Raw genomic sequence first — 22,118 nt, forward strand, 5'->3', positions numbered from 1 at the left:
GAGTTATAATCCTGGAGAGTGAAGTGGGTTAGAAAATTGCTCTCTAACTTTCAATTCCCACTATTCCAGCTTTATTTTTCTTCATTAAATTTCCCATCATCCAGGATATTATACACATTCATTATTTATTTGAATCCTTGGCCCTATTTTTAAATGCCACAGGGCTATATTCACCTACACGCTAGATACCTAGTGCCTAAAACAGCATCTGATGCACGGTGAGTACACACATATTTGTAAATATTTAATGTAGTATCAACTGCCTATGGTCTAGTTCTGCAATACCTTAGAAGTGTGTAATTTTATACACCAAAGTCATTAACATCAAATTCTCAGGTTCATTCCAGTTCTACCATAAATTTGTGCTCATATATAAAAACTCTAAAAAGAATTCAGTGTTAATACTGTCACGATCTTTTCACTACTATTAATCCTTCTAGTTTCCTATTTTAATCTGTTTATAGTACTATCAGTTGTTCACAGCAATAACTGATCACTAGCCCATTTGAGTCTCTAACAATTCTTTAACCTTTTCATGGGGAAACGGTACTCTGCTTATCATTCCAATTTGTTTTTATAAACAATGATTATGTCTTCCCATTCAAAGACTACAGTGATGATGTCATTTTATCCTAAAATCCTACAGCATCCTGCTACAGTACCTGCTCTACATTCTTCAGCTTACTTTTCAAACCTGTATTCCAGACCTATTTTTCACATAAATTTCCTAACAGTACCCTAATGTTCAATTCTCTCCTTCTTACTCATTACTATGTCTGTACCACTGCTTATCATTATCTGAAACATAAGGCCTAATCCTACCTCTTTATTTTTAATGAACTAAAGATTTCAATAGCAAATTCAAAATACATACTTATCCCAGAAAATGATAATTTTATTTAGTACCTTCCAAGTAGTCCAATCAATATACAACACAAATTTCTCCCGTGTCTATATATTTCTTGATTATAATCTATCAGCTCCTAATACATCAAACTCCTGATGTACTCTTTGACACATTAAAATGTCTAATAATGCCAAACTGCTCTGAGATTTAAAAATCTTGGAATTTCAGTTCTAGAAGACTAATTATAATTAGCATTTTCATATATAAAGTTGAAAAATTAATTTCACAAAGGGTCAAGATGCCTTTGATTCCTTACAAAGTAATTAAATATAAGCATTTAAACTCAATTTAAAATATGTCTTAAACATTTAAAATGTGGTTGCTTTTAGGGAATTCCCTGCTGATCCAGTGGTTAGGATTACACACTTTTCACAGCCAAGGGTCAGGGTTCAATCCCTGATCAGGGAACTAAGATCCCATAAACCATGCAACCAAAAAATAAAAATAAAAGTAAAAAAAAGATGGGCCAGGGGCGAGTTAAACACTGAAAGCATATCATCAAAAACATAATATTAAATTTAGGGACATTTTACAATATTGACCTATACCTTTAAAAAATGTTGAGGTCATAAAAGGCTGAGAAACAGTTCAAGATTAAATTTTCAGGACACACACACATACACTGATATGTTTATGAGTAAGGGATATTGTGTCTGCAACTTCCTTTTCAAAATATCAGGAAAAAAAATGGGTGTGAAGGGACACCTAATACAGAGGGGGATAGAGCAGAGGGAAAGAACAATAAAGCATATTCACTTAATATTTGGAAAACTTGGGATAAACTAGATTTTTTAAAAAACTGTTAATGACTTTAAGTCTGAAATCATTTCAAAACTATTAAAAGCAAACAAACTGGTCATTTATATTCACACCATTGCTGCTGCTCCTGTTTGGTTACTAAGTCATGTCCAGTTCTTTTGCACCATGATGGACTGTAGCCTGCCAGGCTCCTCTGTCCATGGGATTTCCCAGACAAGCATACTGGAATGGGTTGCCATTTCCTTCTCCAGGGGATCTTCCCGACCTAGGGACTGAACTCAAAAGTCTCCTGCTGGGTAGGTGGATTCTTTACCACTGAATCATTTGGGAAAGCCCACCATACTATTGCTACTGGTCATCTAAAAGCAGATGTGTTCTCCACCAAATGTGTTAAAGGGATAACACTCCCTTCAATTTATCACTGACCTCACCCCTAACATTTATGACTCCTTAATCACTAGCTTAATAAGACATACAGGGCATGGAGAGCTGTGCTATTAATTTCACAGATAAAGTCACTATGGTCCAAAAGTGATGTGACATGCAGCTAGTCAGCCAAGACGCTTAGGCCAGAGGTTATCACACAGCTGTATGCTGCCCCTTATATGCTATTTACACAGGTATCTATCAAGCTCATTCATGACAACTGAATGAAGACAAACACCTAATAACTATACCAGCAGAAGTAATATGATAAGTTTTCATTAATTTCCTTGAGAAGTCCACTGTTTTAAAATCCTTCCCTATTAAGTATCAGACATCAAAAAGATCTTAAGATACTGAGAAAAATACAGGGGAAATACACAACTGAAACTATAACAAAATACATCTCATTTTCTACCTCCCTAGGATCTGAAAAGGCAGCTCCTCAACCTAATATTTTTTCTGTTTTTTAAAAAACATAAGATTCTCAAATCTTTCTCAGTAGATAGTTTTTATTTCAAAAAAGAAAAAAGGTCTACTTGATTATTCTGATAGAAGTTTGGAGGCTAATGGATTAGAATCAAGATAAATTAAGGTTTCATCTTGGATTCAGGCTGTCAACTATTAATTTTGGAAAAAAAAAGAAAAAGAAAAAGAAAAAGCTAATCCAACTACAAGATTCGGGGCCCTGAAAAGGGTACAGCTACATATAGGCTTACTAGGCAGGGTCTGTTTCAGAAGGTAAGGCTCTGGAAAGCTCAAGAAGGATAAGATGATAATGAAAGATGACTAGTTAGTTGGAATAGGTAAACAATAAAGAATGCATAGCTGGAAAAACTCTACAATGAGGATGTCTATTTCACTTTAAGGTATTACTTTTAATTACTTCTAACCCACAGCTTATCCACTTAATACTTTACTAGCCTTCAGCAGGAAAAAGATTTCAGAGCAGAGCTTCTCAATATGCACATAAATCACTTCAGAATACTGGCTACACATTTCTAATAATACACATCAGTTAGACCTTTATCCTGTGTTCTGGCATACTGTCTTAGACAGGTTTTCTATGTTCAATATAATCAGCTTTTTCACCTACTTTAGAAAGCCCATTTAATGATTTCATATTCAGAGCTGATATTACACACTAGATCGTAAGGATCCAAGACATGGAGTATTATTTTGTTGAGACACAAAAAGGCAGCTATTTGTGAGCCCCATTCAACCTGGATTTGCACATTAATATAGACTTATCATTGTCCTGTACACAATAACTCTTTTAGAGAAGTAGTAAACTCTTGTTGAGCATTCTTAACTGGACACTGAGAAAGTAGACTGTATATAAAATGCTAAATCATATTGAACTCCATTTGCCACAGCTTGTCCTCTTTTGTTTTAAGCAACTTCAGTTCAGTTCAGTCCAGCTGCACAGTCGTGTCCGACTCTTTGCAACCCCATGAATTGCAGCACGCCAGACCTCCCTGTCCATCACCAACTCCCAGAGTTCACCCAAACTCACATCCATCGAGTTGGTGATGCCATCCAGCCATCTCATCCTGTGTCATCCCCTTCTTTTCCTGCCCCCAATCCCTCCCAGCATCAGTCTTTTCCAATGAGTCAACTCTTCGTATCAGGTGGCCAGAGTACTGGAGTTTCAGCTTTAGCATCATTCCTTCCAAAGAACACCCAGGACTGATCTCCTTTAGGATGGACTAGTTGGATCTCCTTGCAGTCCAAGGGACTCTCAAGAGTCTTCTCCAACACCACAGTTCAAAAGCATCAATTCTTCAGTGCTCAGCTTTCTTTATAGTCCAACTCTCACATCCATACATGACCACAGGAAAAACCATGGCCTTGACTAGACAGACCTTTGTTGGCAAAGTAATGCCTCTGCTTTTGAATATGCTGTCTAGATTGGTCATAACTTTCCTTTCAAGGAGTGTCTTTTAATTTCATGGCTGCAGTCACCATCTGCAGTGATTCTGGAGCAAAAAAAAATAATAATAAAATAACTAAAAGTCTGAAACTGTTTCCCCTTCTATTTCTCATAAAGTGATGAGACCAGATGCCATGATCTTTGTTTTCTGAATGTTGAGCTTTAAGCCGACTTTTTCACTCTCCACTTTCACTTTCATCAAGAGGCTTTTTAGTTCCTTTTCATTTTCTGTCATAAGGGTGGTGTCATCTGCATATCTGAGGTTATTGATATTTCTCCCAGTAATCTTGATTCCAGCCTGTGCTTCTTCCAGACCAGCATTTCTCATGATGTACTCTGCATGTAAGTTAAATAAGCAGGGTGACAATATACGGCCTTGACGTACTCCTTTTCCTATTTGGAACCAGTCTGTTGATCCATGTCCAGTTCTAACTGTTGCTTCCTCACCTGCATATAGGTTTCTCAATAGGCAGGTCAGGTGGTCTGGTATTCCCATCTCTTTCAGATTTTTCCACAGTTTATTCTCATCCACACAGTCAAAGGCTTTGGCACAGTCAATAAAGCAGAAATAGATGGTTTTCTGGAACTCTCTTGCTTTTTCCATGATCCAGCGCATGTTGGCAATTTGATCTCTGGTTCTTCTGCCTTTTCTAAAACCAGCTTGAACATCTGGAAGTTCATGGTTCACATACTGCTGAAGCCTGGCTTGGAGAATTTTGAGTATTACTTTACTAGTGTGTGAGATGAGTACAATTGTGCGGTAGTTTGAACATTCTTTGGCATTGCCTTTCTTTGGGACTGGAATGAAAACTGACCTTTTCCAGTCCTGTGGCCACTGCTGAGTTTTCCAAATTTGCTGGCATATTGAGTGCAGCAAAAACTGACCTTTTCCAGTCCTGTGGCCACTGCTGAGTTTTCCAAATTTGCTGGCATATTGAGTGCAGCACTTTCACAGCATCATCTTTCAGGATTTGAAACAGCTCCACTGGAATTCCATCACCGCCACTAGCTTTGTTCGTAGTGATGTTTTCCAAGGCCCACTTGACTTCACACTCCAGGATGTCTGGCTCTAGGTGAGTGATCACACCATAGAGATTATCTGGGTCATGAAGATCTTTTTTGTACAGTTCTTCTGTATATTCTTGCCACCTCTTCTTAATATCTTCTGCTTCTGTTAGGTCCATACCATTTCTGTCCTTTATCAAGCCCATCTTTGCATGAAATGTTCCCTTGGTATCTCTGATTTTCTTGAAAAGATCTCTAGTCTTTCCCATTCTGTTGTTTTCCTCTATTTCTTCGTATTGATCACTGAGGAAGGCTTTCTTATCTCTCCTTGCTATTCTTTAGAACTCTGCATTCAGATGCTTGTATCTTTCCTTTTCTCCTTTGCTTTTCGCTTCTTTTCTTTTCACAGCTATTTGTAAGGCCTCCTCAGGCAACCATTTTGCTTTTTTGCATTTCTTTTCCATGGGGATGGTCTTGATCCCTGTCTCCTGTACAATGTCATGAACCTCATTCCATAGTTCATCAGGCACTCTATCTATCAGATCTAGTCCCTTAAATCTATTTCTCACTTCCACTGTATAATCATTAGGAATTTGATTTAGGTCTTACCTGAATGGTCTAGTGGTTTTCCCTACTTTCTTCAATTTAAGTCTGAATTTGGCAATATGGAGTTCATGATCTGAGCCACAGTCAGCTCCCGGTCTTGTTTTTGCTGACTATATAGAGCTTCTCCATCTTTGGCTGCAAAGAATATAATCAATCTGATTTTGGTGTTGACCATCTGGTGATGTCCATGTGTAGAGTCTTCTCTTGTGTTGTTGGAAGAGGGTGTTTGCTATGACCAGTGTGGTCTCTTGGCAAAACTCTATTAGTCTTTGCCCTGCTTCATTCCACATTCCAAGGCCAAATTTGCCTGTTACCCCAGGTGTTTCTTGACTTCCTATTTTTGCATTCCAGTCCCCTATAATGAAAAGGACATCTTTTTTGGGTGTTAGTTCTAGAATGTCTTGTAGGTCTTCATAGAACCATTCAACTTCAGCTTCTTCAGCGTTACTGGTTGGGGTACAGACTTGGATCACTGTGATACTGAATGGTTTGCCTTGGTCTGTCGTTTTTGAGATTGCATTCAAGTGCTGCATTTCAGACTCTTCTGTTGACCATGATGGCTACTCCATTTCTTCTAAGGGATTCCTGCCTACAGTAGTAGATATGTAATCTGAGTTAAATTCACCCATTGCAGTCCATTTTAGTTTGCTGATTCCTAGAATGTTGACGTTCACTCTTGCCATCTCCTGTTTGACCACTTCCAATTTGCCTTGATTCATGGACCTGACATTCCAGGTTCCTATGCAATATTGCTCTTTACAGCATCAGACCTTGCTTCTATCACCAGTGCCATGCACCACTGGGTACTGATTTTGCTTTGGCTCCATCCCTTTATTCTTTCTGGAGTTATTTCTCCACTGATCTCCTGTAGCATATTGGGCACCTACTGATCTGGGGAGCTCCCCTTTCAGTATCCTATCATTCTGCCTTTTCATACTGTTCATGGGGTTCTCAAGGCAAGAATACTGAAGTGGTTTGCCATTCCCTTCCCCAGTGGACCACATTCTGTTAGACCTCTCCACCATGACCTGTTTGTCTTGGGTGGCCCCACACAGCATGGCTTAGTTTCACTGAGTTAGATAGACAAGGCTGTGGTCCGTGTGATTAGATCAACTAATTTTCTGTGATTATGGTTTCAGTCCGTCTGCCCTCTGATGCCTCTAACAGCTACCGTCTTGCTGGAGTTTCTCTTACCTTCACGTGGGGTATCTCTTCACGGCTGCTCCAGCAAAGCGCAGCCATTTTAAGCAACTTAGTTGCAGTAGTTTGCAGCCTCAGAACAAAAATATATGTTATCCTAACAACTCTCCAAGACAAACATATTGTCTCCATTTTACTTGTGAAACAATAGGCTTAGAGAAGCTAAATCCTTATTCAAGGATGCACAGCTAATAATTAGACTGAGTTTTTTAAAACTACATTTGAGTAGTTCACTTAAAGCTTTCAGTTATATTCTGCTAGAAACTATTATAATATTTATACTTATATATAAATATTAATTCTGCTACAAACTATAAATAAACTATTATATCTGAATAAATCACTTAAAGCTTTCAGTAATATTCTGCCTCATGAAGAATGTTTAATGCCATATACCATTCATAAATCTGGGATATGTTTGAGGTTACATGGGGAAATAAACCATGCAAATTTTTTACCTATAAAATTTTAACTATGTATTTACCATATACAGAATTTTTACTGGGGAAAAAAAATCAAGGCTTCAATGAATTTAAAACCAATATAATTCTAGTTGAAATATAATCTTCCACATCATCTTAACAGACTGACTAACATAACAGGCAAAATGCCTAACTGTCAAATGTGCTACCTTAAATTTATACATTTTATGACAATAAGTATGCAAACAATATAAGGAACAACTATAAACCAAAATAAATATCTGCTGCTTCCACTTCTACTACCTTTAATTTTTTTCTAAAAGCATCTAAGTAATTACCTTTTAGCATCTATCTTCATTAGTCAAAGGGCCTGTTTTTAACTATGCAGTTCATACTAGTATTGTATCTCATTCCTATCTCTACTCAACTTGCCAATATCCATTATTTCATCAAAAAGCCCTGTATGATTTCAAGACTGCCTGAATCTTACATCTTTAGTGAAAACTAAATTATCTCTGTGATTACTGAACATGGAGGACACTCTTAAAACCTACCCCTACCCCAACAAAACACACACATGCAAAAATAAGAACTCACAACTGTCATAAAACTTTTTGAAGTGCAGTATTCTACAGAGTATGATCTTGAAACACTCCTCAGACAATACAGTACAGTTAAATAATGCTTTAATGTAGAAATGTAGGATGTTAAAAAAAATTTTTTAAACATGAAAGTAGCTAGTATTCAAAAATAAATTTATCTATAAAACAGAAAGAAACAAAGCCACTCAAATTAAATTATTCATTTTGTTGAGATCAGAATACAGCTGACCCTTGACAAACACAGAGGCTGGAAGCATTGACCCACCAAAAACGTATGTATAAATTCTGACTTTCCTCAAACTTAATTACTAATAGTCATACTGCTGTTGACCAGAAGCCTTAACAGTAACATAAAGAGGTGACAGATACATGTACACAAGTATATTTTTTGCTGTTTGGTCGCTAAGTTGTGTCTGACTCTTTGGGACTCCATGGACTGTAGCATGCTAGGCTACCCTGTCCTTCACTATCTCCCTGGGTTGGCTCAAACTCATGTCCATTGAGTCAGTGATGCCATCCAAGCATCTCATCCCCTGTCACCCGTTTCTCCTCTTGCCCTCAATCTTTCACAGCATCAGGGTCTTTTCCAATGAGCTGGCTTTCTCCATCAGGTGGCCAAAGTATTGGAGCTTCAGCTTCAGTCCTTCCAATGAATATTCCAGGCTGATTTCCTTTAGGATTGACTGGTTTGACTTCCTTGCTGTCCAAGGGACTCTCAAAGAGTCCTTTGCAGCACCACACCTCAAAGGCATCTCTTTGGTGCTCAACCTTATTTATAGTCCAACTCTTGCATCTGTACACGATTACTGGAAAAACTATAGCTTTGACAACAAACCTTTGTCAGCCCAGTGATGTCTCTTCTTTTTAATACACTGTATAGGTCTGTCATAGCTTTTCTTCCAAGGAGCAAGAGTCCCTTAATTTCATGGCTGCAGTCACTATTTGCAGTGATTTTGGAGCCCAAGAAAATAAAATCTGTCACTGCTTCAACTTTTTCCCCACCTATTTATTTGTATCAAGTGATGGGGCCAGATGCCATGATCTTAGTTTTCTAAACATTGAGTTTTCAGCCAGCTTTTTCACTCTCCTCTTTCAGTTTCATCAAGAAGCTCTTTAGTTACTCTTCACTTTCTACCATAAGGGTGGTGTCATCTGCATATCTGAGGATATTGATATTGCTCCCGGTAATCTTGATTCCAGCTTGTGCTTCTTCTAGGCCCAGGGTGACAAAATACAGCCTTGTCACATTCCTTTCCCAATCTGGAACCATTCCGTTGTTCCATGTCTGGTTCTAACTGTTGCTTCTTGAACTGCATACAGAGACCTCTGGAGGCAGGTAAGGTAGTCTGGTTTTCCCATTGCTTGAAGAATTTTCCACAGTTTATTGTGATCCATACAGTCAAAGGCTTTGGTGCAGTCAATAAAGGAGAAGTATATTTTTTCTGGAACTCTCTTGCTTTTTCGATGATGCAATGGATATTGACAATTTGATCTCTGGTTTCTCTGCCTTTTCTAAATCCAGCTTGAACATCTGGAAGTTCACCGTTCATGTACTGCTGAACCCTGGCTTGGAGAATTCTGTGCATTACTTTGCTAGTGTGTGAGATGAGTGCAATTGTGTGGTAGTGCGAGCATTCTTTGGCATTGCCTCTTTTGGGGATTGGAATGGAAACTGACCTTTTCCAGTTTTGTGGCTACTGCTGAGTTTTCCAAATTTGCTGGCATACCGAGTGCAGCACTTTCACAACATCATCTTTTAGGATTTGAACAGAAACAATCCATGTATAAGCGGACCTGGGCAGCTCAAACCTGTTTTTTTCAAGGGTCAACTGTACTCTTCAAAGCTGTGGAGCATGGTCTCAGCTTTCTTATTTCTAACTTATTGGAGAGAAGAAAAAATCCCAAACAACTCTATATAATCTAGTCTTTGGTTAACTTGGTACAAAAAAACCCATAAAGGAAAGATAATAATTCTAAGGGAGAGAATCACTATGTTAAATAAAGTAAGTAAGTCAACAGCATTACAATCATTATACTGCAATCACTGGTTTACTTGTCTGTATTTACCACACAAAAAAGTCAAATTTGATGATGGTGGGCAGATTGTTTTCTTCACCAGTGTCTCTAAACTCAAGTACAGTATTCCATGTAGGTATTTGACACTGGTTGAATAAATTTATTAAGTGAATTAAGTAAAATAAATTAGGTAAAAATTTTGATCAGACCTCAGAATTCTTAAATGGTAGCCAGAAACAAAACAAAACAAAACTACACGTAAAAGAGAAACATAAAATAGGTATTAGTTTCAGTATAATAATTAAACTTATTACTATTCTATTAATTAAAATAGCATCTGATCAGTTTAAATTTAAAATTAGTAATAAAATATATTAAGAGATCCTTGAAGTAAAAAGTAGTTAATTGAGATTAAAAGTCAATTGCAAGCAAGTAAAAAATGCCAATATACTGACATTCAAAGTCACTTTCACCACCAACTCTTAATAGGCTAAGTTATATTTTACCACAATTTTATAAGAGGTTCATAAAAATTCTAAACTCAGGGAATAGGAAAAGATCCTTTATTTAGTCAGAGAAGTAGTAGACAGAAATAAAAGCATTCTTCAAGGAGCAGTGTCATATCTTGGAATAAACCAGATAGACCTGGGCTCAAAATTTTTTTTCCTTACTAACTTGACAACTACTCTTTGCGACCTCATGGACTGTAGCCTAACCAGGTTCCTCCATCCATGGGATTTTCCAGGCAAGAATACTGGAGTGGGTTGCCATTTCCTTCTCCAGGAGATCTTCCCAACCCAGGGATTGAATCCAGGTCTCCCGCATTGTAGGCAGAGCCTACAATTTGAGCCACCAGGGAAGATCCCTTGACAACTACAAGCAAGTTATTTGAGCGCTTTGACAATGAAGTTTTATTTGTGTGTGTAATATAAAAGAGAAGTCAAAGTTAATCTCTCCCTGTCTGGGTACTAAATTGCTCCAGTTCAACTTATTGAAAAGACCATCCTTCCCAAACACACTAGAATGGCACCATGGCCACAAATCAGGTAACCAAACAAGCAGGTCTATTTCTGGGTCCTTAATTTCACGAATCTATTTTCTCTACCCTTGTGCCAATACCACAATTTTAGTTACTGTAGTTTTAATAAGTTTGATATCTAGCAAATTTATTAAATTTTAGATTTGTTCTTGGAAACTGTCTTGATTATTCTTGGCTTTATTTTTCTATCTACATTAAATAAATTACCTTGTCAGTTCTTTAAAAAGCTGAAAAACTCTTACTGAGAGTGTGCTAAATCTGTATACCAATTATAAGACAGTTGCTATCTTTACAATACTGAGTCTTTCAAACCACAAACATGACATGTTCTCTTATTTGCCTTCTTCAACTTCAGTCAATGCTTTATAGTTTACAGTGTAAAGATCTTGCCCTTCTTCCAATGGATTTATTTCTAGTTAAGGAAACAGTCTTATATAATAATACCCTAAACATTAAGTCAATTCTCCATATCACCCTATGCGATCCATACTACTTTCATTTTTAAAGTTTATTTGGCTAAGAAAGATACAGGTTTCTCACAAAGCACATCTGCCTATATTTTAAGAGTTAGTTTCCTGATCCTATGTTTACTTAAAGTACATTATTTAGGGTATAAACAGTGAAATAATACAAGTTCTTGGCAAATTTTTGATAAACTACAATAATTTTTAAGACACATGAAGACTTATTTGATATCAGTAAGAAGGAAAGGTAGAGAAACAATTGAGTGAGATGAAATGCAAATATGAAGGAAAGCTAGAGGCAATAAATAAAAAGTAAAACAACCAAATGATAGTAAATAATGATATACAGAATTATAGCCAACAAAATTAAAGAAAAGGCTCCAATTTGCAAAATACAAATCAAGGGAAAGAGTATTTTAAAATATATACAACAAGAGATCAGAATTTTCTATTTTCTCTCATTCCATAAGCTTTTTTTTTTTCCCCAAAAATTAAAAAATTTAAAGCATGCACTGGTAAGCAGACTTCAGGTAAATGGAAAGAAAAAAAGGAAGGAAGGAAAAAAAAATCCATTAGTGAGATGACAGGAGACAATATCAAAGGCTCATATAACCCATATCCAGGAATTATGAGTCAAAAAGATGTGTGAATTGGACTAACCCATAATGTAAACTATGAATTGTTCCAAAGTGGTCTCTCTCTCCAGGTGAGTACTACTGGATGTTTCAGTGGGATAATCATTTTAAAATGAAGAGTTTAGCATCTGGCTGCTAGGTTATTTAATGTCAATAGAATCCCCATAATCATCATGACAAGGAAAAACTACTGTCATACAATTCCAAATCAATTACCTCCTCATTGGAAGTATTTTAAACAGGCCCAAGTGATTCTGACATGGTAAACCACTGAATAGGATCATCAAGTATTTTCTAGTCTCAAATCTGACATTATCTTAACTGAATTAACTGGTGAAAACATTTTTCAGTCATCAGAAACACAAAGTCACAGATAACATAATTAAAGGATAATGAACAAAATATAAGGCCAAAACTTAATCACTGGGACCCCAAACCAGAACTCAGACTAATGAATTTGTATACAGAAATGAAACATAAAATAATAAATTCTTCTACATAATAATTAATAGAATTTCTTCACAGTATATTTCATACTCATAAACAAATAAGTGACTTGTAGACACACCAATGGGTTGAAGCAGTGCGTTCATTTAAACTACCATGAGAACCTGTAAATAACATTCCGTTTCAAGCTGAATATGCTGTATTATCTATTCAGTCCTTTATCGTACAATATATTCAGTTCCTGAGTCACCTGCCTTATGAGTAACATATTCTTTTTCAGAGAGTAGATAATCCTGACCTGTCTCTTGAGAAACCTATATGCAGGTGAGGAAGCAACAGTTAGAACTGGACATGGAACAACAGACTGGTTCCAAATAGGAAAAGGAGTACGTCAAGGCTGTATATTGTCACCCTGCTTATTTAACTTATATGCACAGTACATCATGAGAAACGCTGGGCTAGATGAAGCACAAGCTGGAATCAAAACTGCCGGAGAAATATCAATCACCTCAGATATGCAGACGACACCACCCTTATGGCAGAAAGTGAAGAAGAACTAGAAAGCCTCTAGATGAAAGTGAAAGAGGAGAGTGAAAAAGTTGGCTTAAAGCTCAACATTCAGGAAACTAAGATCATCGCATCTGGTCTCATCACTTCATGGGAAATAGATGGGGAAAAGTGTCAGACTTTATTTTTTGAGGCTCCAAAATCACTGCAGATGGTGACTGCAGCCATGAAATTAAAAGACGCTTACTTGGAAGGAAAGTTATGACCAACCTAGATAGCATATTCAAAAGCAGAGACATTACTTTGCCAACAAAGGTCCATCTAGTCAAGGCTATGGTTTTTCCAGTGGTCATGTATGGATGTGAGAGTTGGACTATGAAGAAAGCTGAGCACCGAAGAATGGATGCTTTTGAACTGTGGTGCTGGAGAAGACTCTTGAGAGTCCCCTGGACTGCAAGGAGATCCAACCAGTCCATCCTAAAGGAGATCAGTCCTGGGTCTTCATTGGAAGGACTGATGCTAAAGCTGAAACTCCAATACTTTGGCCACCTGATGCGAAGAGCTGACTCATTGGAAAAGACCCTGATGCTGGGAGGGATTAGGGGCAAGAAGAGAAGGGGATGACAGAAGATGAGATGGCTGGATGGCATCACCAACTCGATACACATGAGTTCGGATGAACCCCAGGAGTTGGTGATGGACAGGGAGGCCTGGCGTGCTGTGATTCACGGGGTCACAAAGAGTCGGACACGACTGAGCGACTGAAGTGAACTGAAATAATATTTGGACTTTAAAAATGTCTAGATAAGAGTTTTTCTATAAATCCCAAGAATGACTGAAAAATGAAAGGGATCTAAAAGCCTAGTAATCTTTTATAGACATTTAAAAAACATATAACTTACGCCAGTGTTAAATATAATTTGAGAGGCTGATTAGAATCCTGTTTTGGCATACTTTGTAAAACTGTTCAGTTGATTATAGAACAGCAGAATAGAAAAAATAGTAACAGGAGTTAGAACAATGTTCCAGCTTCAGTTCTGTCATTTATGGGTTTGGTCAAGCTTTTGGGGCTCATATGACCTATAGCTGTCTCTTTAATGGGCATATTACTCAGCCACTCTATGTTAACAATTAGAATGAAATGAAATCATGAATATGAAGGTGCTTTAGAAAACTACCAAATGCTATTCAGTTCAGAGAAGGCAATGGCAACCCACTCCAGTGTTCTTGCCTGGAGAATCCCAGGGACGGCGGAGCCTGATGGGCTGCCGTCTATGGGGTCGCACAGAGTTGGACACGACTGAAGCAACTTAGCAGCAAGTAGCTTTTCAGTTACAGCGAACTTGCTACTTAAAGAGTACTTTCAATGAAAACTTCAAAATAATTCATATTGTTTTCTGCTTCAAGGACCATATATGAAACTCAGCAAAATTGCACATAGCCTTAACAACCGATTTGGCCATTCTTGTTAAACTCTTAAACATCTCATTCTGAGAAAAGTAGATGATCAAATTTGCTAAAGTTCAGCAATTTCAACAGATAAACTACCACTAAGCAGGAAAAATGACCTTAGAAGTTAATATTACCCTGTCTACATTTCATATAAAATTTTCTGTGATTAGAAGACAGGTTACAAAGTTTTTAAATCTACTGCACTATTTGACAGCTGAATACACTATTTGATTACTGAATACATGATATTAACAAAACTTTAATAGCTACCTTCGAAGTAACTAATTTCTCTGAGCTCATAGCTGTCATTAGATTTTTTGGCACCCTTTTCTTAAGGAAAAAAATAAGCCAGTTCAAAAGTGAAGAGGTACAGAGAAGAAAGCCATTTGTTCGTCAAACCCTAATAAAAATACAGAATACTACTTTATACCCAAGAAGTTCCATATCAATCTAAATATTATGAGAATAAAGATTAAATAAGAAATCATTAACATATTGTAAACATTTACTCAAAGAAGAAAAAGAAAGGAAACAAGAAAGGAAACAACTAGTTAGCTAGCTCCAGGTAGACGAACAAAGTAAGACTGGAAATATTTCATCTTCTTTTACTGGGAGTGAACTATCTCAAAATAAGACTGATTTCTATCTTAGAGAATAATTTAAAACACAACTACTGGTAGAAGATTCTTTCCTCAACTCTATAAATCAATGTAACATGAGAAAATTATTTATTTAATATTCAATGCTGAACATAAAGTCCAGAATTTGACATAGCTCTTTGCATTTCAAAATAAAAACCATTAATCTTAAAGTTGTTCTCTTTGCTTGTTCTTTTCTACTTGCTTCTCTGACCAGTGTTTTAAGTGCTTTTAACAAGTTATGGTCAAGCAGGTACCAATCTGAAGGGACTCCAAATGGCTAAAGACAGTAATATAGGATCAAAAAAAGGTATAAGAAGTGTTATCTTCCAGACTACAATGGACTGAAACATATCCACAATCCTAAAAGCTATCAATTTACACTACAGGTATAGTGTATGATGATTTTAACACAAAAACAAAAATCCCCTACAAGTCACCTTTAGAAGTTGCTAAGGCTTCAACTTAATGAAGTTACAAAATATAGGAAAAAAAATTAAGCATTATCCTGATTCCTATATGAACTATGTATTTCAGGGTAACCTCACAATCAATGAAAGTTCTTTTCCACAGAAAAATTCCAGCTAACCAATGCAAAAGGAATGACAGAGTTAGAAAATCACTATTTTGCAATCTGTGAAGAAATATTCAGGTGATGATGAAAGGTTGCTAAGCTGTTAAATGGATCTGGCTGATGGAAACCACCACATCATGGAAACAACCTCACATGGGAACAACCAGATATGTATCTCCTGATATGGTGCAGCAGAACTATATAACCAAACAACAAAACAAACAAACAACAAGATCAAACCACTAAATTTAATTCCATTTTATAGAAAATTCAGAAAACAGAGGAACACACTAAATACCATGAGGAAGAATTCATCAAAGTCAAGAATGTGGGATATTCAATAGGACAAAGTTTCTTTCACAAATACATGTACAGAAGAAGAAGAAAAAAAAAAAGAGGATGGAAAAATGGTTTCATATCAAAAGACATATCAAACAAATAATGGACCTTATTTGGACCTTGATGTAAACACAACAACTGTAAAAAGACATTTAAGTCAATTAGGGAAATTAGAGTAATGAGAATTATAAATGTTAAAAGGTATGATTTTGATATTGTGGCTATAAATGTTTTTAAAAAAGGAATCTCTTAGAAATTTCACATTATAATATGGAATATAAAACTACTTTTTCATGCTTCTGACTCAGTATATTTAAAAAGGCTTCAAATCTTAACAAAAATGTTTTAGGTTATAAAAATATGGAACAACCAAAATCTATCAGTTGAAATACTGATTCTTCAATCACAAAGTGACTACTAGTCATCCTACTAAAAATATTTATGTTGATGAAATTATAACTATTTTTAAAAAATGAAACATCTCCTGGAAAACCATAAGCACACAATGTTGTTATTAGCTTTTTCTGTGAATCAAGTAGCTAGCATGAGCAAAGGCATAGGATACGTGGCTTAAAAAAGATGTTTCATCCAGTATTTTAAGACTGTAGATATCTAGACATACCAATAACTATAATGGTCACATGTCTTAACATCTCATAAGAAAATCAACTGGAACTAAATAACTCCAGTCAATTTTAATGAAATGGAAAATTTATCTCTATTTTATAGTATTATATTCTTAGTGTGTGACCACAGTAAGATTATTTTTTAAACGGCTATGCAAACTCATTTCCTTAGGTTTATAAATCAGTAGCCTTGATAGCCTAATTTATGGCATAATCCACTTTAGGAACACACAATTAAAATATACTTTTTAGACCAGAGAGCATGTAAGTCTTGCATCATGAGTCAATAATATGAAAGTGAAGGACAGATTATTTTCATAAACACTATGTGAAGAGCAAATTTATGAAATCTACTGAATTATTTCAACTTGGCAGGGTCTATTCCTTGTTACCAAACAAGGTTGCTAGTTATATGACTAAAGCTAAAAGAAACTAGGGAATCTCAAAAGAAAATAATCTACAGACAATTTCAATTAGAGGTATATCAAAATACCAGATTTCAAGGTGAAGCTAACCTAAGTAGTTAAGCTTATACTGTGGGTACAAAAGTATCAGAGTACAATGTAGAACTCCTGGCCCACACGATTATTTCTCATAACTGACTAGAATTCATTCCATAAGCATTTATATGGCTGGATTCTTTATAGACAAAAAAATCTAGATTGTGATTTAAGTAGAGACATCTAAAAGGTCATTATAATCCATTTGCTAAGCAAGTTATGTAGAATAATAATGCCATTTACACAGGCACTAAAGCACAACATAAGCAGTTAACAGTTGACAGAAACCTGATCTGAAACTTACCTATGAAAAAAATGACAGGACATGACAAATATAATCTTAACGAATAAAACACAAAATTATCATAAAATGTCTATTCGTAGGAACGTTTTGCTCCAAATTTTGGTATTAATTTCAAAGTCTCAAAGGCATGTTTTAAATGGGAGTAGTAGGGCTGGGTCTGAATAGAAATGATAAAAATCAAGGACTGAACAGTTCCTATGACTGAGAAAAGATAAATAAAGGAAGGCGGAAGACTAAAAACTGGTTAAGTTTATACAAACAGTGCTACAAAGCAGGTCTGAGGACCCCAGTGAAATAAATCAATTGGTTGCATATAGTTAATATCCCCAAAAGAGCAAAGGCTCAGAACTGGGGTAGAGGACCAGTCTTTTTAAAAAAGAAATCTAGCCCACTTTGTAATAACATAAACCTAAAATGATGATCACTGTTAAAGATTCCTTTGTTACATGGACACTTAACTACATTACTGAGCTTTCGGAGAAAACAGCTATAGCCTTATGACTGGGGGAGGGGCTCAAACATAATCACTAACTTATATTTGCTTACAAAAGCAAGCATTACTTTTTTAAACTCACAAGCTGATTAATATCTTTCCAAGCATATATAAAAATCAGTAATAGAACTCCTCAATTTTAAGTTGAAATGACTAGAATCAGAAATATCCAAAACCTAATTTTAATAAAATACTTTGGAGAGACAGGGATTCATACACAGCCTCTGATATCCAAAAACCTCTCAAAATATCCTGTTAACTACATGGTTAAATACTTCTTGGAGCAGGAAAAATGTAACCACCAATTCAAATAATCCTGGTTTGGGGGCAATTTTAATATACAGATATAAACCAAAGTTCTAAATGTCCCAACTACAAGGGTACAAAAAGCCTAGAACATTTTTTCTTAAACAACATATTCAAAAGTAACAGAAGTACATGGACCAAACCCATACATAGTAAGATTCTCTAACTCACAAACATACTCAATTCATATACCCTGAAATAACCCTTTGGTAAAAGGCCAAAGCAAAGACCATCATACTAAACTAGATTATTTAAAGTTCAATAACTATGTGACTAACATTTTGCTTTTGGTGTGCACAAACTTTTGATGGTGAAATTTATTTCACTATCACATATAAATAACTGACTTTTCAGATGAACTAAAACACACACAAATCAAAAGCACAGACGAGAAAAAACACACCACTGTATTTCATAAAAGGAATAAAAAATACAATAGGGGTCTTTACCTTACTGTATATCAGACCCTCACTTTGAATTTTCACAAAAGTAGACTTTTTCAAAAGGATAATATCTAAAAGCAAAAGCAATTTGGCATGTTTTATCCAACATTAAATATTTTACACATATCATAAAACATACACACAAACACACTTACATGTATACATACGAATAAAAAGGGTTTTGGTTTTTTTTTTTACCTAAATGCAAACTGGATGAGGATCCATGTGATGAAAGTGATGGCGGTGGCGTAAGTGAATGTCCTGGAGTTTGGCTTGGCAGAGTCATGCCTATTGGACTTGGAGAGGAGGAAAATCCCAGACTATTGTAAAATGGTTGCCCTATGGGTGCTAGGCTGCTACTAGATCTTTTGTACAAGTCAGAGCTAGTAGATAGAGACTCTCTCCTTGTGGCACTACTACTTGCAGAACTGCCAACTGAAGAAGAAATAAAAAAAACCCTAATTACATACAGTGTTAACTGAATAAAACCTATCCCCAACTCTTGCTGGGAAATAACAGAGTGATCACAATAATTATTTTTAGAAACATAACAGAAGATAATTACTGTGATAACTATATATACTGTGATAACTATATATACTAACTTATTAATCATAAAAGGGTATAAATGCACCCCAGGAAAATGACCAAATATTTAAGAGCAGTCATATGTTCATTATTTCACATATATTTACCAGTGACACATATGATTACTGTGCTTTAATACCCTGGTATGATTTATAAACCCTGAAATTTTAAGTTGTCTGCTATGCTAGAGATTAAATTCCAATAAGGTTATATTTTGGTAGTATCCTAACCTTTGGAACCAAGTTCTTAGACTTCAACCCAATGCCAAGAAAAGATTATACTGATAAACAGAATATTAATACATTTCCCTTGCCATTCACATTTGATTTGGGTTCCAGCTTGTGTTTAAACCACAGTCAAGTCCATATTGGCCCGAATATTAGTCAGCTGTGAAATACAGTGGCAGCTTATTCCTCAGTACTTTTCACACTACACATTCTCCTGATTCTTCAACAGCTAAATTACAAAATACATATGGAAAAACCAAACTTTAACTGCTAGCTCTCTGTTTTCAACCAAAGACATGCATTCACTTACCCCTTGAGATCTTCCATTCTTAAGATGATAGTCTGGCCTCACGAACTGCTTACTCAGGTAAAGATATTATATCCCTTACTGTACTACATAACAATTTTTAGGTTTTTCACTTAATCCCCAATTCAACTATTAACCTTCTAGTCCTTTTTTCCCCTTTATATTTTATAAAATCATGAAAGAATGGTAGGTTCACATTACCACGCAACCCGAGATCTGGCTATTAATCAACATATATTTGGATAATCAAATTCTTTACAAAGTGTTTTTAAAAGGGTTGTCCAAAACTCCCAATTCTCAAGTCTCACTTATAGCCTGTATTTTCAAGTATGCTTTTATTTTTTTAAAAAACTGTCTCTAAGCCTTTTAAACTAAATCCTTTCATATTCAAGATAATATCATATTACATTTTTTAACCTGTGAAGTTTTTAAAGGACAAGCTCTATATTCGGACCAATATGGTTAATTCTTTTAAAGAAAATTTTAAGAGGTCAATTATAAATAGGTCATAAGGGTATAGATTAAAGAGAAAAATTAAGCAGAGCACATGATGGTAGACCAAGGTAAGCTTATTAATACAGACAGAAAACTTAATTACACTGGTTTTACCAAAACAAAAATCCTATAAAGGAAAAATACCAGGCTCATACTACTGTATTAAGCAAAAAATTAAATAAACAGTATTCAACCTTTTAAACCAGTGAATGCGGTTTCTGAAGGACTGATCAGGTTTTAATGAAATTCTCACTTTTTAAGATATATTATAGGGAATTACTAAGTAACTATATGCATTTTTAATATAACAAATAAATAGTACCGTAAGAATGGTTTTGGCAAAATTGTCAATGTATGCTATATTAACTATGCTAATTTAAAAGGACACTGTCAAAGTGATTTTTCTAAAACATGGCTACATTTGTAATTTCTATTTATTTCAGAAAACATTTAACTGACAAGGAAAACGACAAAAGCCCTCGAAATGAGAGCAGCAGCACTATCATTCCCCTGGCAAATCATCAAAGAAACCATAGTTTTGACACATGCAGTATCATTTTCCTCTAAAAGGGAAAAGCCAAGCAAAACATTTAAAAGTAATTCAGAAGTAGCTTTAAACGTAAACAAGCTGGCTTCTTAAATTTTACTATCTGCCTAAATTATCTCCAACAGTATGACTATAAAATATAAAACAAAATATACCTAAAATATTTAAGAAGCTAGACAACAACAATGGAGTCACTAATCAAATATCAATTGTGGATAAAATGTTAAATCACGAACTTTCAACTGTAAAAGAACATTCTAAATAACAGGTCGTAGAAATGGTGATTTAATCTCTATATTGAACAATGGCTAAGCTTCCTGGCGATCTGAGTTATAAACCGGGGTATTTAACACTGTTAAGCATTAACAATTTCACCATATGGGTAAGAGAATGACTGTGTACATGGTACTGTATATGTACATGTGCATATAAGCATATTTCAGATTTCATATAGGTATGGAATTGCCATAATGTGAAACGGTAATGGGTAGATTTTGAAGGGTACATAAGTGCAGCACTTGAACGAATGTTTACAAAATGCCCAAGAGGAGGGAGACGATAGGTTCTTTACTGGTATTTAGGGATAGCAATCGTTAATGTCCTCTGAAGCAAGGTAAAACAGAGGTACCCCAAGCTGGAAATCAGAATGGAGTAAAGCAATGCTCATAAATAAGGGAGAATGAACATGATAATTTTTTGGCCAAGGCATCTGCCGGGGACAACTATAGAGAACAAAATGTTGATGACTAATCAGTTCCTGAATACAGCAGGAAGGGTCTTAACAAAGAAAGAAACAGGGGAATTTGGGAGTATACCAGACCATCAGTGACATTTTATTATTACAAAGGGAACAGGATATTTATCTTTTCTCTATTTTTCCTGTATTATTTAGGGCCTACAAATCTACAGAAACTAGTTATTTCCACAGAATTTTTTTTTTTTTAAGTTATCTGTTCTTTTGATTTTCTTCAGCAATCTAGGATTATCTGGGACAACTGCTTGTCAACTGTTAGAAACAAAAAATGAGTCTATGAGAGTGCCTGGGCTACATATTAAAATAGTAAGCTCCAAAAGTAATGAAACAAATCAAATAGGAAAATTAAAAGACTGAATAGTCTCTATGTTCACTAGATTTTTCCTGAGAAGTTCCCATGCCCATTCTTTAGGCAATCTTTTTATTAGGCAAATACGATATTTCCTTTTTGATCTCATTATATCAAAAAAGAACTATGCACCTCAAAGTTAATAGGTGTTCTGGACCATCCCTAATAAAAGCATTCAAGGAGTTAAGAAGATACTTTCTTAGAAAACTGG

The 22,118-nt window shown here is 35.5% G+C and overlaps 1 protein-coding gene across 3 annotated transcripts in view; it reads right to left on the bottom strand.

Moving 5' to 3' along the window:
- The window catches only part of PUM2 (pumilio RNA binding family member 2), a 121,686-nt gene that overhangs the window by 14,196 nt on the left and 85,372 nt on the right, over positions 1 to 22,118 (bottom strand). For all 3 annotated transcript variants that reach the window (XM_068977905.1, XM_068977923.1, XM_068977914.1), the window contains exon 13: positions 18,839 to 19,075. In XM_068977905.1, the coding sequence (XP_068834006.1) occupies positions 18,839 to 19,075 (237 nt within the window). The remainder of the gene's footprint in view (positions 1 to 18,838; positions 19,076 to 22,118) is intronic.

This window comes from Capricornis sumatraensis, chromosome 1 (genome assembly GCF_032405125.1).
Source record: "Capricornis sumatraensis isolate serow.1 chromosome 1, serow.2, whole genome shotgun sequence".
Taxonomy (NCBI): Eukaryota; Metazoa; Chordata; class Mammalia; order Artiodactyla; family Bovidae; genus Capricornis; species Capricornis sumatraensis.